General features: G+C 36.5%; 1 protein-coding gene across 1 annotated transcript; it reads left to right on the top strand.

Moving 5' to 3' along the window:
• Positions 1 to 23,496: 23,496 nt before the first annotated feature.
• Positions 23,497 to 24,255, top strand: LOC129218498 (zinc finger protein 384-like). Its single transcript, XM_054852787.1, has one exon. The coding sequence runs from the start codon at positions 23,497 to 23,499 to the stop codon at positions 24,253 to 24,255; it is 759 nt and encodes a 252-aa protein (XP_054708762.1).
• The last annotated feature ends 323 nt before the right edge of the window (positions 24,256 to 24,578 follow it).

Below are 24,578 nucleotides of genomic sequence, written 5' to 3'. Positions count from 1 at the left end.
CTGTTAAATATAAGTTTACACCATACTCAACGAATTAATGTAACAATTAAACAAAAAACTGGAAAAAAATAGTCCAACCATTGCACAGATAGAAAGTAAAAGCACTGTAATTAAACGATATGTAGATATTTTAGGAAAAGAATAGGGACCTCAACCCCTGTTAGTTTAAAACTCAATTTCAGATTTTCCAGAATTATACATCATGGAGAAAACGCAGAAATGAAATCAATGGAGCAGCGAAGGATGCTTTGGGAGTGAACCCCCCCCCCCCCACACACACACAGAGCCATTGGTTTTAACTTAAATGCAAATTCTAATACAGTAGTTTATGCATATGAAAGGGCTGTTTTGATCAAAAAACCCCTTCAGAAGGAATTTTTGATCAAAAAATCCCCATCAGAAGGTAATTTTCATCAAAAAAACCCTTCAGAAGGTTACTTTTGATGAAAAAAAACCCTTCAGAAGGTATTTTTCATCAAAAAACCCCTCCAGAAGGTTTTTTTCCTGATTAAAAAAACACTTTCAGAAGGTATTTTTCATTAAAAAAACCCCTCCAGAAGTTATCTCTGGCTGCGCTAGTGAATGAGATAAAAGGTGAGGAAATATATTTCCGAGCGAAAATTTGGACACGCTTTACTATCTGATGAAATGTTTTTTTAACTGTGTTTTCTTTATTTTTTAAAGGAGAAAAATATATAAATTGAACTAATAGTTAGAACTATTTCTTAATGCGCGCAGAAAATTTTCGCCTCCCCCCCCCCCTTTTTTGAGAGAGAAACAGAGAGAAAAAGTAAATTCTGTTGCAAACTGGAATTAATTCCAATTTCTTGAACGTTCAGATTAATTGAACGACGGACAGATGAGATTTTAATGTATTAAAAATTTTAATTGCTCCACAAGTGCTTTAACCGAAAGAATTAGAACTTTTTTAATGTGTGGAAGTAAATCAATAAAATATAAGATAGAAGTTGAAGTTCTCCTTAACACCACTCAATTGAAAATAAATTTGGATCTGAAAATAATTTTAATTTTTAATTGAATTTTGAAATATTGGTGCAGTTTCGAGAACTTAAGAAACTGTACTTAATGTATAATATTTTAACAGAAAGAAGAGAGAAAAAAATGTATCGCCCATATTATCCTTAACTGCTTCTCTAATCCCATGTGAAACTATTATGTAATTTTCAGAAAGGAAATTATAATATTGCCCTTTGACAATTCTTATAATGCTGCAAATGATGATTCTAATGTTGCAAATACTTTTGAGCTACAGAAAAAGTAACAGCATCAAATGATTTTCATAACGGTCCAGCTGAAATTTTGCTTCAAAAAATAGCTTAGACAGGGACAGGACAAATAGGTGAAGATTTTTACAATTACTTCCATTGGCATTATAATTAAAGCTCAAAAATTTTGAAATTTCTGTTTAAAATTAAGTTACTAAATTAGTGTAATAAAACTTTTTTTTTTTTTGAATATGTTAAAAATGCAACTTTATTCCGATGATGCTTTCAAATGTACGGTTATCGGCAAAAATATTCGTCTTGGTTTTCTAACATTAATTATCTTTTTAAAGCACCATCTTTTTTGTTTCTGAGTTTCAGAAGTTAGCAGGTATACTATCGCGAGATCGCGAAATCTGTTAGACGAATTGAGATGAAAATTTGCATGCAACTTTAGATTAAAAACAAAGCAAAACAAACCGTTTTCTAAAAATTTGACCAGTGACCTCACCCCTTTAGTCACCCATTTGTCTTGGTAAATGCGAAAATTAATTACATGAAACAAGCGGGGGCTTTAAGGTAAAATTCTGATGCAGTTGACGAAAATGAAAAGAGAGAGAGAGAGAGGATAGTATATGATGATTGTTCTTAGAGACCATGAAGAGCAGTTTTTTGGTAAAAGATGAAAGAAAGAGAATGTGAGATAAAAAATTTGTGATTATTAAAATTGTTTTCAAAAAAAAGAAAAGAAAAGAAAAATCTTTATGGTAAGTTCTAAGAAAAAGGTGCCTAAATGAAATGCCATTTGCTATGTTATCTTTATTAAGTGCATTGCTGTTACAGATGCACATAACGTAACATAATGTCATTTGATACATCAATGTTAGGTACAAACGTCTCATGCGGAAGTATTTATAGGGAATGGGATCATGGTTGTCCGAGCGGATAGGAACTGGGTTCGTTGATTTGGTACTGTTACGCAGGTGCGTATCCAGAAATTTTTGTAATGGTGGTCAAGTTTCAATGGTCAACGATGTAACTCCTACGTAAAAAAGCATCAGTTAAGCAGGGGATAGCATCCCTCCTCCGCCCGAATATGCTACAGTGCACCCTTTCCCTCAAATGAGATCACCATCTTTTCAAATTATACCCCCTGCCCTAAATTTTTCAATGGCGCAACCTGCACCTTGATCATATTTTCTCAAATTTTCATCAAAAGTCATATTTCTTTAGGCAAACAGGCTGGTCACGTTACCGTAAGCTTTGAATATGTGAGATTACAGCTATAAAATGATCGGAAAAAGGACACATAATACACACACACACAAACGACATGTGGTTCGAGATGAAAGAGTGGTCTAAAAAAAGTTTAAGCTCATTAGAAATGATTGCTCTTTTAAAAATGAACAAAAAAAAAAAAAATCAAAATTGCAATAGCCTAATAAACGCTTCCAGTCAACCCTTTATGTTATAGAAACGCCGAGGAGAAATACCTAACAGAATCAAGCAAAAAAAAAAATAAAAAATAAAAAATAAATGTTCAAATTGATTTCCTATACGATTTTTTCGGATCTAAAAAATCTAAAAAGTTAAATTATAATAAAATTCTTGTCACAAAGTGGTCAGCTGATCCTTTGACCCTCACATGAATCCACCCTTGCTATTACGTAGAAGGTATCTCCTTGACCGGGGACACACCTGTCACAGTCACAAAGTAATCGAAGTTACCATCACAAATCAATAACTTAGGAGAGTGGATCAGGAGTTATCTGATTTGGATCGAAATGATCGAAATATTGATAGAGGGTGCTTCCATATATTGTGTGTCCACACTGAAGTGTTACTTCTATACCCTCATGGTGCTTGTTTAAAACGAAAGACGCTTAATTGGCTTCAAATCAAGACGTAAATTTTAAATTCCTGATTAAAATTTAATTTACTTTGGGATTTTTTCTTAGTAGGAAAATATTATTTAACTTACTTCCTCAATAATGTTCAAAAAGTAAGTCATTATTGTCTGAGGCTAAATAAGCCAGTCGTTGTCATTATTAAATTCTAAATAATTCAATCAAAAGTTTTTGAAAAAAATGCAGAAATTGATTAAAAAAATCGCTAGATATTTGCGTAAAATTTTGCTGAAATTTGATAAATCTCGCTGGTCGGTCTTATGGGGAAAACAAATTTCTGCTTTGGATTGCTCCCTAATCTTTGGGGGTACATAGAAATCTGCTTTCATTCACTTACATTGAGTCATAAAATCCACTGCTTAATCACATCCATCATTTCTAGTTTCTCCGAGGGGGGAGGGGGAGGCATTGATTATAAACTCAATGCAAATTATATCAAAAAACAATGAAGCCCACGCTATGTGATAATAGTAAGAGAGACTCTTGTACCTTGGACCACTTCTAAAACTTTTTGGTTTTCAAAAAAAGAATGTGTGATTTTTATGGTTTTTAGTTATTAAAATGTAACTTCAAGCCTTTTTGCATAAGTAAAAAACTATTTCGGATTTTAAAAAAGTATTTTTCTATTTTTGTATATTTTTCACAAATTTTATGTAATTTGGTCCATGGTACATGATGCTCGTGTACCTTGAGACAGACCTCTTGTACTTGCTTAACTGCATAACTTACGTTGTATTCAAGTTTATTGGACCAACTTTTATTCAAATTTCTTAAATGCAAAGTAATGGTTGACCTGCTCACCTTGAATACTTTTTCAGCCTCTCTAAAAGTCTTTTCTTATTTTTGTCAGTATCATTACTTCTTACTGCTTCAATAGCATTTTGCTATGCCTCAACATCTACTGGATCCCTCTTGATTCCAGTTTTACTTCGAGGCATGATGAAATCCTACTCAAAAGAAAAAAAAATCACTATAACCTATTGTACCTTGATCCAGAGGTTCAAGGTACAAGATGGAGCTTGGTTTCAAGGTACACGAGGGTGCATGTTTATACAAAAGTGGCTACCCTAACCTAACAGCTACGTAAAAAGTAAAGACTAAATGTTGAATACACTTACCGAGAGATATGCACAGACGTGGCTCCAAGGGAGGGGCAGGGGGGGGGCAATTGCCCCCTCGTCGGAAGCGTCTTGCCCCCCCCCCCCCCCGTCGGGGAAAATTTAGTATTTCGTCGGGGAATCTGTTTGCTTTGGCGTTTATCGTAAATGATAAAAATTTTCTCATATATGAACTCGAAAAAAAAAAATTAGTAGAAAAAAGTAGAAGTATCTTTATATATATATATATATATATATATATATATATAAAAGGAAACAAAAAATCAATCTCCTTTGAGGCAAGGTTTGCCCGAGTCCGTATAACGTCGTCCAGATGGTGACAAAATATAGCTATTGCTTCGGGGGAAATGGTGTTTTGATCCTTGAAATTTCTGTTTGTCGATGCAGGGTGTCGATGAGCTGGTTTTGACCTCAGGGTGTCCACTTAGACTAAAAGAGTACTATCCCCGTCCCTGCAGAATGTAGTGGTGATTACCGGTCAGACCTAAGGCGTCGTCATCGGGTTACGAGAGAAATACGTACCGAATGACAATAGCCAGGACGAGACGAGAGGGGATGGGAGGGGGGGGGTGTCATCGGGGGAGAAAACACATGCTTCGGAGATTTTTGCTTTCCTATTACATTCGCTAAACAGCTCTTCATCAGCATGTCAAGTGTGCAGACGCAGACCGCACTCATTGATGCGTTTTAAAGTACTTTATTTTCACTCAGAAGTTACAAGTAAGTTATTACTATAGTTATTTACAACTTTTCTGATTATTGTTGATTATTCTGCAACAAAACATATCGATGAGTAAACGATCCTTTTACCTCATACAAGAAGTGTACTAAAGTAGATTTAATGTTTTAATTTTTTAGTGCAATGATGTCTTGTCGGCAAATGCTAAATGCAGGAAAAAAATTCTTTGGCCTAATATAATAAAAGCAAATAGATGTTTAACATTTTAAATACATTTTTCTCAAAAACTTATATTGATCTTGTTTGTAGGCTGCATAATAGTTTTGTTGGGAATAGAGAATGATTTACTAAACATTCGGGCTTGGCACAACTAAACAATCATTGGATTATTAAACGTCGGGTTGGTAATGCATCGGGTTTGGGTTCTTTTTGAGAAAAATGTTTGGGGGAGGGGCGAACCTTTTGGAAAAGGCAAAATTAAATAAATAAATAAATCATGTGTTAAAAGCAATTGAAAACATACATTTTGCCTCCAAATTTTTTTTTTTCAGATGTTATCATTTAGTCGAAACTCATGTTTCTAACTTAAAGTAAAAGCTGCGCTTAGCCCAGACCGCTGTAATCATTTGATCGGACCAAGTCCAATTCAAAAGTCAACATTGCTCCTTCGAGATCGATCAAACCAACTTGCAGACTGATACCAGACTCAATCTTGTTTAAGTTTTTTTTTTTTTTTGCAAGCTATATTCTTTTTTTTTTAATATGCTTTTTTTCAAGTACTAAAATAGTGTAAAAAAGCAGTGCTGCGCAGTCGGAGTCAGACAGATTTTGGAGACAAGGAGTCTGAGTCGGCATTTGTAGGTTAAAAATTCCAAGAGTCGGAGTCATTTTCCCTCAATGCCTGTAACACTGCCAGTGATTGCGGGGTCGGAGTGAGAGTTGGAGTCGAACTGGTTTTAAGGTAAAGGAGTCGGAGTTGAATTGTTTGTCGGTGAGTTAGAGGGGTGATTAAAAACTAATTGTATCGAAAGCCAATGTGAGCACGAAGCAATGCGTTGTCTTTTCGTTTCCCGCGCTGTTTCTCTCTGTCGACTGCTGTCATTGGTTTTTCGAATCAAAAACAATTTTTACTGTGTATTATCTTAATTTTTGAAAGACTTTATAACTTAAAAAAAGTTTTGTTTGCCTAATTCTGTCCTGATATTTTTGTAGTTCCAACTACATCTTATAAGGCTTCAAAATGCAGAATTTTATATCAATTTTTCAAAATTTCCTCCAGGGAAGAAATCCCCGGGCCTCTTACCAATTGGGAATATTTTGTACTTCACTTAAAGGGGGGTCATGTATCACTTTCTTGATAACATTTCCCCTCTTAAGGTCAATCCAACACAGGACATCAGGGAAAACACATTAAAACACGATCATCCAAAATTAAAGTATTGCTGTATCGCTGTATGTATCAGATGAAAGAGACAGACATAGTAAAGGAGAAAAAAAAATTATAAAAAAATGCATCTCTTACACCACCGAGAGAAACGTTGTTAAAACTGCAAAAGGGGCCCCATACCTAAAATGGCTTAGGGCCCCGTTAAGTCTAAATCTGGCCCTGAGTTGGAGTCGGCCATTTTCCCTCCGACTCAGTAGATCTGCAAAAATGGTCTATGTAGATAAATTTTGGGGTAAGACTTTGAATTTACATTTTTCCCCTTTAGTCTGGAAAGAGAATTAAAACTTGAAATTTGAAATTATGACCTATTTCAACTGGCATGTTCAATAAAAAGTTTGAAACTAATGGTTATGCATTTTCGAATTCTGAATGCTTCAAAAAATTTGAAAAATAAAAAAGTTAGGTATATAGTTAATTTAAAAAAAAAGAAAAACCTTACACAAAAGAAACTGGTGCAATTAATGTTAATCACTTTGATACTTAATAAGTTTGTTTATGACGTAATATCGTCGGCACTATGCTGAACTACCGAAAATGAAAATTGGCTCTTTTCAGGAGAGCCGAAACAATATTTTTGTCCACCAGACGCTTTAGTTATTTTCAATTTTTTGATTTTTATAAATAACATTAAGTGTAAATCTTATTGTTTGAAGTACAGTAAACTCTCGATTATCCGCGAAAGTCTCGGAAAAAGAAAAAAAAATAGTTGAAGAATTCTGTTCTTCAAAAACGCGGATCTGAAATCAATTCGTCCCAGATTTTTTTTCCCTTTCCCAGGACAAGTGCTCCTTCTCAAAAAAACGCGAAAGTCGGTATGCATTGTCATCGACTTCTCTTTGACACGTGCCTCAAGGGAAAGCGTTCAGCTGATTTCGGTAAAACACATGTGTTTACTGAAGACCCCTAGTTTAAAAGAGCGTAAGACATTATCTTTATCATCTGTTCCGATTGAGAAAGGTTAGGAAAACGCCTACAGGTCTTCTGGGAATTCCCTGATGGGGTCTTTTTTGTTGTGGTCACTGTTTTCACTTCTGGGCTGTTGAATGTTTTAGGTTGACGGAAAGTTCCTACTCATGATTTAAATTTTTGTTTATTTTAGTTCTGTAGAACTTGAAATACAAGTATTTTTTAATGCCGCATCTCTTTTAAACGTTTCACGTTTTATTTACAATACAATCACTCTCAAGCAAAAGATAATTTCTGTCTTCTTTACCTCTGGTTTTAAACCTTTTTCGCATTATTCGCGACTTTCGTTATCCGCAGTACTTGGGCCACTAATTCCGCGGATAATGGGGAGTGTACAGTAGTAATAGCCCTTTTTGAGTACTACGGCAAACCATTGAATTTGAAAAACGAGATTCGCGATTTTTCACCTTCGTTTGTTACCGAGTTTAGCATAGTGCCGATCATATTATAAAGTTTCGTTTTTTTTTTTGTTTTTTTTTGGATTACACAAAACACACACACATACACATTACTTTCGTTTAGTACATTCAAAAACTTAGAACCAACGGTGAGGAGTTGAAGTCGGACTGATTTTGAGGTAAAGAAGTCGGAGTCAGGAGTCGAAGGTTTAAAAATTCAACAGTCGGAGTCGATCATTTTCACTTAAAATCAGCAACCCTGCCAGTTCTTGTGGAATCAGAGTCGAAGGCTCTAAATTTCCCGAAGTCGGAGGTCGGAGTCGGTCATTTTTCTTCCGACTCCGCAGTCTTGCTTAGAACTGCTGGTGTGACTATTCATTTCAATAATTTAAATCTCACTACATTTTAACTTTTATTTTCTATTTCAAACATGCTTCGGCGGCCCACACATTTTCCTCCAAATAGCTGTGATTTGTACGATGATATTTGTAAAAATCTAGGAATGAAATATGTTTGCGGCCCCTATGAAACTATCATGATTATTTATCTGATTAGCCCGGTTGCCCGCCGGCTCCATCCACCACCAGCTAGGCCTAATCGATGTAGACCTTTTATTACCATACAAATTAATTAAAAAATCGTAAAAATTTGCACCTTTTCTAATTTTTTTAGCGCAAAATTTTTACCCGTTTCCAGTTTCTATTTGTTATCAAATAAAATACTTGTAATGGGTTTTAGCAAACTAGGCTCTTCAAAATATTTTCAATTTTTTCTCTTGATTCTGCTTTTGCGCTAGCAAAACTTGGTAGTTGTAATCGTTTTCCCTTTTCCATGCTTTCCCAAGTTATCCCGAAAAAATAATATAATGAAAGAAAATATAAATAAATTTAATTTTATACGTGTTCTGACTCGCGAGGTTCATCTTAATATAAAGCTAGGCATCGGACTCAAGTTTCTTTTGAATTTTTTAACTTAATATTAGTTGCTCTTCTTTTGTTTACTTAAGATGTGGGTTTCTCTGCTCCCCAATAAATATTTTGAGCTAGTGGATGAGCACTGCTATAACCTTGAGCCCTGGAGTTTCCCTCCGTAAATTTGTGTGTTTATAAGGTTTGATTACGGAAGGAGGGGGGGGGGGGAACCCTCAGTATCTTAATCGGTCACTAACCCCATCACCCTAACGTTAGCAAACATGACCTACAATTGCGTTTCCGATACTTTAATTTTAAAACTTTTTCAGGATGCACCTCGGCTCTCACTCCCTATAAAATACCATTACAGATCGACTAAAAGTTCGTTTACTGGACTTCAATTTCTTAAAATTATCATAGTCAGACTATTCGTCAATATCTGATTCTCAGACAGTTCTAGTTTATTGATCTCGCGATGACCCTGCTCACAAAAGCCTAGTTTCATGTTTTTCATTTTAAATTTGATTTTTTTTTCCATACATATTTCATTTTATCTATTTTAATTTTTTTTATTTTTTGCTTTTAATTTTTATGGGGAATTCGTACTTTTAGACGCAAAGAATGATTAGTTTCTTTATCACTTTAATTGGAGGGGGGCAGAGCCTGATTACCGCAGGGGCATGTGGGGCACAGGCCCTTCCTCTTAGATTTCAGGGGGGGGGGCAAAATCCCCTTAATTTATCATGTTAATTAAAAATAAATAATGATTTCACTCAGAATCTAGAGTACAATGATATCATTGATAGTTTTGCAAATGCCAAAACAAGGAAAAAATCTATTTGTTGTTAAAAATTCGCATTAAAAGTGTGATCTCTTTGCAAATCAGAAAACCACTCCAAATTTTGTCTGTATTTACTATTAAAAGTTATATGATAAATCATTCTGGTATTTACGGTTTATTGCAAAGTTTAACCACATTTATATATTTATCGTATACTACTATATCTCTTCTACTTTTTAAATGTATATATTACATTGTGATATGTGGTACCACCAAATTTAGTACGGTTGTGTAAAAACGCAAGTATCGAAATATTTTATAGCTTCAACATATAAAAAAAAGCTGGAATGCGGGGGGGGGAGGCACAAAATGAATTTCCTGAAATAGAAATGTGCCCCATGTCCAATGTCAGGATGATCAGGCTCTGGGGGGGGGGGGGATCATGCAAAGTAAAATTTGGCTATGCCCCCCTGTCGGGCAAGTTTGCCACCCTGTCGGGGATTTCCTAGCGCCACCACTGGATATGCAATAGATATAATGGTCAATCAGTTGGGTAACACTAGTCTTTAAAAGTCCAATTTCATTTAAGTAACACTGGAATTATTTACTTTTGTTTGCACAAATCACAAAACAATCACTGTCCACATAAAAGTTGGAGTTTCAACCTACAACTCACTCTGGAAGATGGAGAGACTGTCATGGCTGACATAGTACCGTGATTCCTCACTAGGTGAAAGCGCTAGCTGATTAGAGTGCATGGCGCAAGGTACACCATGATCAAGGTACAACAGTCTCCCCTACATACGTTTCGAAAAGCGGGATAATTACCCTGCTCCTTCTGATCCCGCTAAAATCCAAAATGACGGCCTGTACCGTACCCAATTACTCACAGAGAATGAGCTGTTGGACACAATGAGCAAAATTATGCCTCTGAATGAATTTTTTCAAAAGGAAAGGACGGATCTCAAGTTAAAACATCGAAAATCTGTGTATATTTACGCCAATTGATCCTACTTTGCGTTCGAAAGTGTTTTAAATTAATGCCCAATGAATAACAAGGATGTAAAGAAGGGAGCTGGATGGCGTTGTAGTTAGGATCCCTTGTCCGTGTTATTCTGTCATTGCCCATTGCGGATTGCGCCACAGATTCAGCTAAGTTCACTGGAAATGTTTTCACAAGCTATAGAGTTTTTGAAACCATCTTCTAACCGAAGGGCAGGGCTGTTGGTGTGTTTGTGCGAGACATTTTTCAGAGAAGGAACCACCAATTTCACTTTAGTATGCTAGTATGCAAAAAAAAGAAGGAAAGAAAGAGAAGAAAAAGTGGACGCCAAGAAGGAAAACCTTCTCAGCGTAAAGCGAAAAAAAATAACAATATAGTAATAATAATAATAATAATAATAATAATAATAATAATAATAATAACAATAATAATAATAATAATAATAAAAAGCCAAAACTTCTCCGTGAGAAAATACAATCTAAGAATATTATTTAGGAATATTTCAAAGTCTGCATAATTGAGAGTATCTAACTAAGCACCGTTAAAACTAAAGTTTCAAACGTTCTTGAACGAAAAAAAAAGACTCAGTATATTTAGAAACCCATGGCAAGCCTCAGTTTGAATAATATCAATATGAATAAACATGATAGCTTCATACTAGGGTTAACCAGGCCTACGAAACACCATGTCATCCTAGTCGGAAACTAGGGGTCCAGCTCTCGGGAATGCCCCGCTCACAATCAGAATAGTATAAACTTTATTAGTTTTATGGAAGGATGGGACCCCGGTAACCAAATCCCCCCCCCCCTTAAGAAGAAAACGCCAAAGTCGGGCACTTGGTTGGATGTGAGAGAGTGGCAGAGATAGATGGATCGACGGATGGATAAATAAGTCAAGCTCATAGAGTAGTTTATGTATTTAGTCAAAACCGCTATTTCTGCTCATGACATTTTGAAAATGGGTATTTTTTCCCATTTTTCCGTTAAGGAAATACAACAGGAAATAAGCTATTAGGTCAGAGGGTAAAAAAAGATATTGCTTCGCATGGGTAAGAAAAATTGTTTTGAGTTCTGGATACGAAGTGTGGATACGAGGACTATATTATGATGGAACATGGAGGCAAAAGGCAAAATAAATTTTAGAACGAGTGAAGCTATAGTTATTATCACGATTATTGTTATTAAAATATTATTTGCTAATTTACTCAATGAACTATATTTCCATGACTTCACTTGCGGATATTAACAGTCACGGAGGATACTGTTGTAGCGGATGAAAATCCGATTCTCTGCCGTCAATTAATACATGCATTTTTTCGACTTAAAATCTCTTATATTTAATAGAAAAAGAGATATTTTGAAAGTTTTGAACTTAGAAATATTGTAAAAGAATGATGAACATTTCATAAATCGTATTTCACTGATTTTAAGCCGCTTGGCTCCACGTCAAAAAATAAGTGAAATGAAAAACTCACAATATCTTTAAATATGTACCATCTTCACGCATGTTAAGTCCAATAAACTTAATCCTGTATATAAATACCTGTGTATAAATACCTGTAGACGAAAAGTTAAATGGATAGGTTCCCTTCTTTTATATATTTTTTAATTTATACAGAAGCTATACAGCTTCACATGCATAGAGGAAGCGTATTGCCTCTGGACACACACACAGGAAAATGAAGACTGATGATACAAGAGAGAAAACACAACAGATTAACAATACAGTGCTGCAGTCCCTATCGGAGGGTCCCTTATGCAATCTTGGTTTGAGCTAAGCCTAAGCCTATGAAAAGGCAAATACGGTTTAAGCCTCAAAGAACATACAAATTTCACTGTAGCTGTAACTGTTTCAAATGTTTACGGCTTTGAAAAGTTTTGTATACGTAATTTTATCATTAAATCATAATAATATTGACTGTTTGTGAGGTTTTTATTCAAGATGAATGTCTGAAATTATTATCGCAGAAATGAAATCTAAAAGATTAGTGACAAAGCGCTATCCGGAGCTACATATACTTTGGTTTAGTCATCAGCATGATGAACTTATACGTTGGCATTGTTAAGAGTTAAGTTTAGTAAGTGAAAGAAAACAAATTGGTATTATTGCCATACTTTATTAATTTTGTTTTACTTTTCCTCCCCTTATATGTAACTTGAAACTGTTTAACTGTGGCCTGCTGCCGAATATGTCAAAAGCTATTCTGTTATCAATTTAAACTACTTGCGTTCCGGAGATTTGTCTCCAAACCAGTTGACATAATGCAATGGTGTAGACCCGGGAAAAAAATGGTATGGGAGGCTTACGGTTACAACGTAAGTTTACGAAATCAAAAGTGAAGGGGGGGGGGGGTGCTGATGGTAAATTATCAAAAAGTGGGTGGACACTTATGTAAAAATAAGAAAGTAGGACTATGCAATCCCCCAATATTTCGCCTTGATTACACCACTGCGAGTTGGGTGCAGGCCTCACATCAATCCGTGGACTTTGTTGCTAGACATTTTATGAGGGAAGCCCTACTATGTCCCCCCCCCCCTCTTTTTGGTAAAATTAGTTTTGTTTAACTTCTTTGTTAAATACAAGCAATTATGAACTACACCTTTGATCCCCCCCCCCCCCCCCGGGTTTTTATTTTTTTCTAAAACATGTGTAACATTGAAATAAATCATGTTCCACGCCACCTGAAACCACAACATGTTTTTTTGAATTTAAAGCAATTTGCTATATGATGTTTTGAACATTCGTATCATCATTTGAGTCAATGTTTATGTTCAGTGATTTGTCAATTTCTCTGGCAAAATGTTATTTATTTATGTTGTTTAAAATATATGATTTTTTTATAAAAACTTTTATTAGGTAATGAATACCTTGAAAATTTGAAGCTTTTAATATATGAAAGAGCAAGAAAGGCTTATTACATGCTGTAGCTCTTGATAGGGGTTCTTCTGTATCCTAAAAGAAAAGTAAGTCTTTTTTTTATGCTTTGCAATATTTGTACCAGGGTTGGGTTTTGAACTGTTCAAAACTGTTTTAGGACAGGACAGGTGGTTTTTACCGTCCAAAATTGTCCGAAACTGTCCAAAACTATGCTGAAGCTCAAGGGTTGTAATCTAATCAATTTGTATTTACTGCAATATTTGTAATGCATAAATATAGATATTAATGAAGTTTAATGAGTATTTGATACTATATTTTTCTACAAAATGTTCATTTAAAAAACATTTTACTTAAAAAATTAAATTTTTTAAAGGATTTTTTCAAATAAGTTTCGCACAATGTTTAAACGAAAATTATTTTTTAAATCATAGATTAAAGAACAAGAAATTGATGATTAAACACTTATATTATAAAACTTGTGCTATTCTTTTTTAGTTTATATTTTTAATATAATACATTCCGTAACTAAATAAAAATGTAATTTATTGCATTTAGGTGAATTATTGCACTGTGTTTTGAACACGTTCTTTTGCACACATGCATAAATGTTGAAAAATTTGGTTAATTTAAAAAAAAAAAACCATTGCATACAAATTGAAATTTTTAATGAAGGATTTAATTTCTACGTAACTAATTAAACTCAGCTGCATAGATTAGTTACCTTTATATTTATACTTTAGTGTTCACATTAAATAAATATATTAAACAGTAAAAAAATAAAGTTTTGACACAATTTGTTTTTGATATTTTCTCACAAAATATAGTTTCTCAAAAAATAGTTTAGGACGCTTTCGGACACAAGAGTTTTGAACAAGATGGTAAAAACCTTGCTATCCCTGCTTTCATTTGCACACATGCATAAACATGGGGAAATTTGGTTACTATTATGTAAAAATAAAATAAACTGATGCAAGTTACAAATAAGTTGAATGTTCTCATTGAATAAATGTTCAATATAAAAAACATTACTTTGATACATTTTATTCTGTTTTTAATGTTTTCTCTTAAAATACAATTTTTCCAAAAATATAGTTTTGGACACTTTCGGACAGTTTTGAACACAAAGGTTTTGGACAGGATGGTAAAAACCAGGGTTTTTACAGTGGTTTTTACTGTAGTTTCCTAAACCTTGCTAACCCTGGTTTGTACCTACTGAAAAATATAATTTTGGTGAAAAATGCAGGAGAACAGAACTTTTTATGCTTCTGACTTTTAGAAGTCAGCAAGTATGACATTGTAGAAGAGAGTAGGGTTTTTTTTTTTTTTTTTTTTTTTTGAGGGTGATGAAGTTATTAGTTGAGGATACATGGCTGGTGTGGGGTTCAGGCCTGTGTCCATTATTTCATAAAGGGACTTTGGCTTCAACATTTTCCATTCTCAGCTTAATTGTCAAGAAAACAAAAAATTATGTCAAATAATTCATATGGGTCACAATGAGGGAAGTAGCGGTTGAGAGGGGGGGGGGGTTAAAAATGCCTCCATTTTAGTTCTTGAAGAAGTTCCTAAAAAGCTAAAAAAAAAAAATTAATGATAGAACTTGTTTTTGTATTTAACGTGGTAAATCATTCCACTCTCCTGAACTAGCTCATGTGAATGTTTATCCCTTAGTGTCTAAAGAACCTGCTGTGTTTGCCGGCGGAAGTGGTATGAGGTCACAGCATAAGTGTTGAGTAACAGGTTGCTGATGCTGATGTGAAAAATAGTTTATAAAGTTTGAATGGTTGAATCTCTGAGAGTTGTGATGTATATTTAAATCAGATAGTGCAAAATAAGCTGTGTCATGCTATTAGTAGGTTTTAACAGTGAGCATAAAAGGTCTGTTTTTCACTCGCTCTCTCTCTCTTTTCTACTGTCCCGCAGTTTGTTGGTTGTTTTTGGGTGCTGACATTGCTCAGAGAGCTTTGTGCTCTTGTTTCATTTTCGACGTTGAGGAAGTGCATGAAATATATTTAAGAAATGTAAGGAAATAAGTCGTTGACCCTGCTATATGAACGGGAACCTTTCTTGGGTACCTTTTCATGTGTACTTCAGAGGTCAAGTTTTTTAAGATCTACTTGAAACATTGAAGTGCTTGAGTTAGGCTTACTAGGACTATTTAAAAGTCCGCACTGGATGGAGTAGAAGTAGCCATAATTTCGTACGGAGGGTCTTCAACTTGCTAATCGGATCCTGATGTCTGGCCAAACAGCCCAAAAAATGCAATTTTTGCTCCTCTTTCCTGACATTATAGGGGAAAGGACAGGATTCGTAACATTTCAGAATGATTTTTCGGAAATGTTCCCAGGCTTCGGAACATTTCCCCGAACTTTTCCGATATTAAAGTTTTGAAAAGGCAAATTCAGACCACCTTTAGTAACCTTAGAAAGAAGCAAGGTTTGGAGGCTTTTCTGCAGAGCTTTTTTCGAAATTTAAATCCTAAAATCATATAGGTTTGTAGTATGTAGGCCATATTTGTTTCCGTTATGGGAAAGGATGCGATTTGGCACTCTCACCTCTCAAGTCCTAGATATTAGATTGTGGAAATAATATCAAGTCCTAAATATTAGATTAGACCGTTAATGACATGAGGAAAATGGTGTTTGATACTCTCCTCCAGAAATTTTTAGAAATTTAAGTAAGTGCCTAAAATTCAATTTCAGAGGATCTTTGATGAAGCAGGCTTTGGAAATTTCCCCTCGGAATTTTTCAGTTTTATGTGTAATTTTAAAGATATTGCATCAGTCACAAAATGTAGGGCATTGCCCCCTTCTGCGCCCCCAGGCTACGACCCTGGTGACAGGTATAGTAATTGATGTACTTATGACCTGACCTATGTAATATAGACTAATACTCAAATGGCATTCGCAGAAAATTTTCTAAATCTGCTGACAGTTTTGGTTTTCCTAAACAAATTTCTGCATTGAGTGACATTAATTTGCAATACAGGACTTGAGGGTTCATGTTTTTTTAGATGCAAATTTTAAGAAAATTATCCAAGTTCACAAACAGTTGTACAGTACATTTTACTGGTACTAGGTCTGCTTATGACATAATTACCATAAGGATTGCTTTTGACAGGAATAGAGGTGAGGGTTTTTTTTTTTTTTTTTTTTTTTCAAATTCAGGAGTTTACGATGTGAGGTTCTAGGGTAAATACCCAGGTAAATTTCTCTTTGGTATTTACCTGGGTATATACCCTCATAATCATCCCTGGATCCTTTAAAATAAATGCCCAGCTATTTTGCAACCCTAATTTATAATTTTCTCATTGGTGTTTGGTTAATCCACTATTTTTAACTTTTAAGCTGTTTGTTTATCCAGCTCTTGGCTTTTCCGGATGTCTTTTTATCCATATGCTCTACTTTTTGCATTGAAAAAGGCATTCCTTGTAACGCCAAAACACATGTCTGTAGTAATCTGCAATTTGTGCCTTTTGACGTTATTTCTTACTTTATTTATCTTATCTTAAATTGTAATTCCGTATATATTTTGCAGCTTGGGTTTATATTTGTATTTAAGGTCAATACTAGATTCTTTATTCATAACATGTTGCCATAATTGTCAGTTATCAATTCATATGTGAGAAGAGAAATTGATTATCCATTTATGCAGAATTGCAGATAAACATAAACCAAATTATCCAATTGCAATATATTCATTTATTTTTGCATTTAGAATGATTTGTTTCGTTCTTTATTCATTTTAATTGATAATTATACTTAGATACATTAACAATGTTAAATAGGAATACTTTTATCTTTCACAAATTGATAAACATTTTGTGTTTTAAATTGGCATAAAACTTAAATATAACTGTTAAAAAGTTTTAACTAAATATTTGGTATTCGGCAAAATATAGTGTTCTGAATCCCTAATGAAAACCTTAATAAATTTTAAATGCTGTCAGTTTGTTTTAAATTTTGTTTTTAATGTTAATATGACAATATTGTAACGGATCCGGTGCGACTTCCAACTTTCTTGAAAAGACGACACAGTTCTTGATAAAAACACAGGATCTTTATTTACACTATGTACAGAAGAAATCGTTAACAACTGCTAAATTAATCATCAGCAATTAAACAAATATCACTCAACACCGTAAACTCAACGGTTACACACTTATTTACTTCCAAATACGAAAGCAACACAGCGAAATGCCTCGCTATAAACAGAGCAAATACGCTCTCAGTTCGAATTCTCAATCGAAACTAAACTTTTTATCACGCAGAACGCTTTTATAAACATCGAAAGAAATCTCTCAAATATTCCACAACATTCCAAACGCTTCATGAAAATAGTAGACCGTTATCAAATTTTATCAATGAACAAAAAAAAAAGAAATAGGGGGATCATATACTTTAGCTGAATGTATAGGGGTTGTATATTCATTACGGGAAACTATTTACAGGTTACGTTACTACAATAATTACTATTTACAGAAATTGTAACATTGCCCCCTTCCTAAGGACTGCACGTCCCGGGCAGTACAATCCCCAGAAAGGGTGCCAAACTTCTATCACAAGTTCACAAATACACACATTAAATAATAACCAATAATGCATAGGAAACACAATAATAACAAGAAATATTACTAAACATTAAAAGCAAAAATTATCTACAACTTTTATGTTATCAACCATAGTTGTTTACGTAATACTCATGAACTATGACCATAGTATAGGGCTAACCGATCATAATGTACAACCCTAGGTTTTGCATTAGGTGATTTTTGGGTCCTCACTACGACGTCATTCAGTCGGTTAAGAACTTTGTAGGGTCCATCCCAATGCGACTGCAATTTGGGTGAAAGACCTTTCGGTCGGATGGGATTCCATAACCAAACCTTGTCGCCTTCGTTGAATTCATGTCCAGTAGACCTTGTGTCGTATCGGGTCTTCATCTTCTCCGCCGTGATGTTGATTCGCTCTCGTGCGAAGTTATGAACGTCTTCCAACCGGGCCTGGAGATCCTGGATGTACTCCTCAGGCGATGAAGGCGCATCCGGAGGACGACAGAAGACGAGATGACAAGGTAGTCGAACCTCTCGTACAAAGAGCATCTGAGATGGGGCAAATCCGGTAGTCTCGTGGACAGCACTGTGGTAGGCCAGCAGGAACAAAGATAGCTTCTTGTCCCAATCCTGTTGATTTCTGGATACCATAAGCGAGAGATTATTCAGGATTGTGCGGTAAAATCTCTCCACCATGCCGTCCGATTGTGGGTGTAGTGGTGTTGTCCTAATTTTCTCAATTCCGAAAATTTGACATAGGCTCTTAAACACAGCAGAGATGAAATTCCTCCCCTGATCGGAATGAATCTGCAAAGGTGTTCCATATCTCGAGATCCAATGTTGGACTAGAATCTCTGCTACGGTGGTAGCTTCTTGATCTGGAATGGGATACGCTTCGGGCCATTTGGTGAAATAGTCGATGGAAACAAGAATGTATTTGTTCCCATCAGCAGTTCTTGGTAGAGGACCCAGGATGTCGATCCCAATTCGTTCGAAAGGAGCTCCAACGTTGTACAGATGTAGCTTCCCTCTGCTTCTTTTCTTCGGTCCTTTACGAGCAGCACAGGCGTCACAAGAATGGCACCACTTCTCCACGTCATCCTTCGCCTTGCTCCAGAAGAAGCGCTCCCGAACTTTTTTGAGGGTTTTCAAGACACCAAAATGTCCTCCAGTCGCACTGCTATGTATTTATTTCAGAACATCTGAAATCCTTGATCGGGGAAGTAGTAACTGCTACCTAGATGTTTTGCCGTCATCAGATTCCCATTTTCGGTACAGTACGCCGTTCCGTAAATAGAGTGAGTTCCATAAAGCCCAGTATCTTTTTGTTGCAGGACTGAAGATGGAAACGTCCTGCCAGCTAGGTCACCAACTGTCACTTTCCATGAACTCCAAAATTGGTTTTATGTCGGGGTCTTCAAGTTGATCTTTTCGAACTTGGTCGTCACTCCATGGATCAGGTTCTGATGATGTTGGAGTCACTGTCACCTGATAGTCAGTAGGGCTAGTCGTCCCATACTGTTTCTCGATTCGGGAACAATAATTGCAGTTCTTAGGACAGGGTCTCCTTGATAAAGCGTCAGCATTACCGTGAGACAACCCTTTTCGGTGCTTGATCTCCATGTCATATTCCTGGAGCCACTGTATCCACCTGGCTATCTGGCCTTCTGGATTCTTGAAGTTCAAAAGCCAAGTTAACGAGGCATGATCTGTCCGAAGCAGAAACTTTCGGCTGTAGAAGTAATGATGGAAGTGTTCTACAGCTTTCACTATGGCCAGTAACTCCTTTCTGGTGACGCAGTAATTTCGCTCCGACTTTGATAAGCATTAGCTCCAGTAAGCGATGACATGTTCATTGCCGTCAATTTGTTGGGATAAAACAGCTCCAATGCCCTCGTGGCTCGCATCAGTGTCGAGGATGAAGGATTTTCCAGGCTGAGGATATGAGAGAATAAGCGTTGATGTTAAAGCCTCCTTCAGTCGTAGAAATGCATCTTCGCATTCTTTGGACCATTCAAACTTTTGCTTGCTCCCCGTCAGCTTATGCAAAGGTCGTGCAATGTTGGAAAAACCCTTTACAAACTTCCTGTAGTACGTGCAGAGCCCCAGGAAACTTCGCAGCTGATGGATGTTTCCGGGTCGACTCCAACTCTTGACCGCAGATACCTTTTCTGAACCAGTTTGTACACCTTCAGAAGAGATGATGTGACCAAGGTAGTTCACTTCCCGGCGGAACAAATTACATTTGGACGGGCTTAACTTCAGATTGGCTTCCTTAAGCTTTTGCAGCACTTTCCTAAGATTAGCCAGATGTTCTTCGAAGCTGCATCCCACGATGATGATATCGTCTAAATAGACCAGACAGGATTCGTAAGAGAGTCCTCTTAACACTGTCTCCATAAGACGCTCGAACGTAGCTGGTGCATTGCAGAGGCCGAAGGGCATCACTTTAAACTGCCATAAGCCTTGTCCAGTTATAAACTCTGTCTTCTCTCGGTCATCAGGGTGTATCTCAACCTGCCAGTAGCCGTTCTTCAAGTCCAGGGTCGAAAACCACTTGTGTCCGGAAAGATTGTCCGAGGTGTCGTCTATTCATGGAAGAGGGTAACTGTCTTTCTTGGTGATTTCATTCAGCCGTCGGTAATCGACACAAAATCTGGTGGAGCCATCTTTCTTTCAGACCAAGACGATGGGAGAGGCCCAAGGACTGGATGAGGGTTCGATTACATCATTCTCCTTCATCTCTTTCAGGAGGGTTTCAACCTCTTCCTTCTTGGCGAACGGTAGTCGTCTTGGATGCTGTTTAATAGGTGGGTGTTCTCCAGTGTAGATCCTATGCTGCGTTAAATTCGTCCGACCCACATCCACCGATGTAGATGAAAACAGATGCTTGAAATCATCCACCAATTGTTCGGCAGCAGTTCTTTGATCTTTCGATAATGGCGCACTCCCAATTAACTTCGATGTCAAGGACTCAGAAGACACAGTCTCGGGGGAATTGATTTTTCTAATGATGCAGTTTACTGGAGTACAAGTTGCTAACACTTCACCTTTCCGGATATTCCTTGGCCTTTCACTCACGTTGGCGACTCTCACAGGAATTACATCCTTAGAAAGGTCCACAAGCGTAGATGCTACCAGCACTCCTTTTAAGTTATTGCTTAGGTTAGGGTATTCGATGAGTCCAAATCGAAAACTATTGCTTTCTTCAATGGAGCCAGGTATTAATGATTCTGACCTTGAGGGAATCGATAAATCTGTTTGGGCTATTATTTGATGAGCGGATTTTACATCATTTTCAGCGTTGAAGATGGGTATGTCTTCTCTCATCGAGTGCAGTTCATTAGTCTTGAAGTCAAGGGTGAAGTCCAATCCGATAATGAAGGGGTCCATTATATCAGCAACGAATGCCGTATGATGGTAGGTGGCATTCCCAAACACTATTTCCAAGTCCACTTTACCCTCTATCTCAATTTTGTCACCTGTCACAGTCTGGAGACTTACGCGTGGCGATGTCCACAACAATTTCAATCCAAATTCACGAGCCACATCTGTCCTAACGATTGTCACATTGGCTCCAGTGTCGACAATCAGTTTGCAAGGATTCCCATTTACATGTGCGTAAATGAAAAGTCCATCACTGCCACTACTAGTAAATGAAATCTGCAGAGCTCTGGTGGAGGTGATTTCTTTCCTTCGCATAGCTTGGCGAGCAGTACAACTCCTTTGCAGGTGCCCTTCACTACCGCATTTCCAGCACTTCTGCTCTTGTTTCTTTTGGGCTGTTATGTTGTTCAGATGTCTTGCCCAGTCACCGAGTTGTCTCTCAAGTTCAGCGAGATGGGACAACTTGGAATCAGACTCATCAATTTCCAGAGTTCGGATATGATGGCGATCCACACGGGTTGCTTGCTGGGCGGCCTCCAACTTCATCGCATACACAACAGCAGAATTCAGGTCTTTGACATCCGCCATCCGTAGAGCTTTCTGGATTTCCGGATCTCGAACCCCGTCGATGTAGTAGTTGAGTGCCAGGTTGTCTCGAACATCCGCAGGACAGTCGCAAAAAGCAAGATGAGACAGTCTCTCGACGTCCGCCGCTAGCTCTTGCAGGGTTTCCCCGGTTTTCTGGAAACGGGACTTCAACTAGAGTCGGCTGAAATCTTTCTGGCACTTCTCACCGAAGCGAAGCTCCAACGCAGATGTGAGGGCAGCGAAATCCAAGCGCTGGCTGTCCGGAAGGGTCTGAAGAATGTCCGCTGCATCACCTCTCAGGGATGCTGCAAGATGGCAGGCCTTGGTAGCAGAGTCCCATCCATTCGCTTCCACCACTATCATGAATTGAGTTTTGTAAACCTGCCACGAAGTTTTCCCATCAAATGTGGCAAGTTTAATGGACGGTCGAGCAACCGATGTGGGAGCGCCAAACTGTACAGAGCTGCTTTCCGTGGTCGCCAATCTCCTTTCCATGTTTTTAATTTTCTCATCCACATGATTTTCAAATGTTGCGATACGGTTTTCTACTGTTTCAAGTTTTTCATCAAAAGCATCAACTCGATGCTCTATCTCATCAAATTTATTTTCCATCACAGTCTTTACCGAAGTAAGGTCGTTTTTAATTTCCTCTTGGTTAGAAGCTAAATCATTTTTCAGCACCATTAAATCACTTTTCCATCATTCTTGATTAGCCACCATATTATTTTTTAATTGTTCTCGATTTACCGCCATATCATTTTTTAATTGTTCCTGATTAGCCGCCATATCATTTTTTAATGGTTCTTGATTAGCCGCCATATCATTTTTTAATTGTTCTTGATTAGCCGCCAAACTTTCAGTCAAGTCACTTTTCACAGCATTAATTGCTTCCAGAAGTTGTTTTAATTGGTCATCCGTTGCGCGAGTAATCACCATAAAAATAAAGCCCAAATTTAAAAAGTCTTTATGAAAAAATGTCCAAAGTCACACTTACTCCAAGAAAGTCCAGAAGAAGCCCCACGTTGGGCGCCAATTGTAACGGATCCGGCGCGACTTCCAACTTTCTTGAAAGGACAACACAGTTCTTGATAAAAACACAGGAGCTTTATTTACACTATGTACAGAAGAAATCGTTAACAACTGCTAAATTAATCATCAGCAATTAAACAAATATCACTCAACACCGTAAACTCAACGGTTACACATGTATTTACTTCCAAATACGAAAACAACACAGCGAAATGCCTCGCAATAAACAGAGCAAATACGCTCTCAGTTCGAATTCTCAATCGAAACTAAACTTTTTATCACGCTGGGCGCTTTTATAAACATCGAAAGAAATCTCTCAAATATTCCACAACATGCCAAACGCTTCATGAAAATAGTAGACCGTTATCAAATTTTATCAATGAACAAAAAAACGAAATAGGGATTGTATATTCATTACGAGAAACTATTTACAGGTTACGTTACTACAATAATTACTATATTACAGAATTTGTAACAATATTATTATTTTTCATGTTTTTGGTATTTTATGTTTCAGGCTGCAAACTTAAAAAACGATGGAATGTCTTTTGAAGTTCTTGATGGCATTTTAAAAAATGCAACTGTATGACATAGTTTTTATCATCTGCTATGTGCTTTTGCACATTTCGTGAAATGGAAGATTCAACTGAAGAAGGTTCTCCTGTGTATATCACAGAATCATGCTGTGTATGTGACGAGGAATTTTCATCTGACACTGAACTAGCCAATCATTTAGTTCAGCATGTTAACGATGAGGAATACAAATGCATTTTGGATGGATCATGCAAGAATGATCTGGGAGCTCAGGCTTTTACCTCAGGTTCAAGAAAAACTCCTCTTACAAGGACAAATTCCATTTCTGGCAGATCAGGCTCGCCGGAAGTGTGGGAAATTCTCAGTGATGATTCTGATGACGAGTCTGCTAGAGGAGCGAAGTCTGTAAAACTTTCTAACAGTTTTCGCTTAGTAAGTGGTAGTGGTAATGCCCAAAATCAAACAGTTAATCCTTCTCCTAAACAACAAATACAGCAGCCTCTAAGAAATGGTAAACATAAACAAAACTTAAAACCAAGTTCTAAACCTGGGCAGCCTTTGAAATGTCCACAGTGTTCATTAACATTTAAAGAAAACAAATCTTTGCAAGAACATCTTCTAATGCATGATAACCCACGGCCATATACCTGTCAAATTTGCAGCAAGAACTTTGCATACAAAGCCACATTGAGGCAACATCTTCATCAGCATATTGGTGACAAATCTCACGAGTGTAAAATATGTCATAAAAAGTTTTCGATAAAAAGCATGTTGCGAAAACATGAGGAGCAGCATGAACAGCAAAAGATCCATGATCGTATGGTTACCACTCAACTAAGGTCAAGAAGAAAAGTATAAGAACTTTCTCAGCAGTTTGTTTATGTGAAAAGATATATATATATATATATATATATATATATATATATATATATATATATATATATATATATATATATATATATATATATATATTCATACAGAGTGTTAAAATTGAATTTGTTGCAGCGTATTTGTTGATTTGTTTCTTATGATATAATATGGTTTCCGATGCATTTGAAATGTTATTGTTACATAAATGCATTTCCCACAGCCTTCATGTTTCTTTTCCTGCAGAGCAAGCAATATATTCCTGCCATATTCATATGTAGTGTTAGTCATTAAGAAAATTACTCGAAAATAAA

This window comes from Uloborus diversus, chromosome 1 (genome assembly GCF_026930045.1).
Source record: "Uloborus diversus isolate 005 chromosome 1, Udiv.v.3.1, whole genome shotgun sequence".
NCBI lineage: Eukaryota > Metazoa > Arthropoda > Arachnida > Araneae > Uloboridae > Uloborus > Uloborus diversus.
The sequence above is the reverse complement of the archived record's forward strand: the minus strand, read 5'-3'. Positions and strand labels throughout refer to the sequence as shown.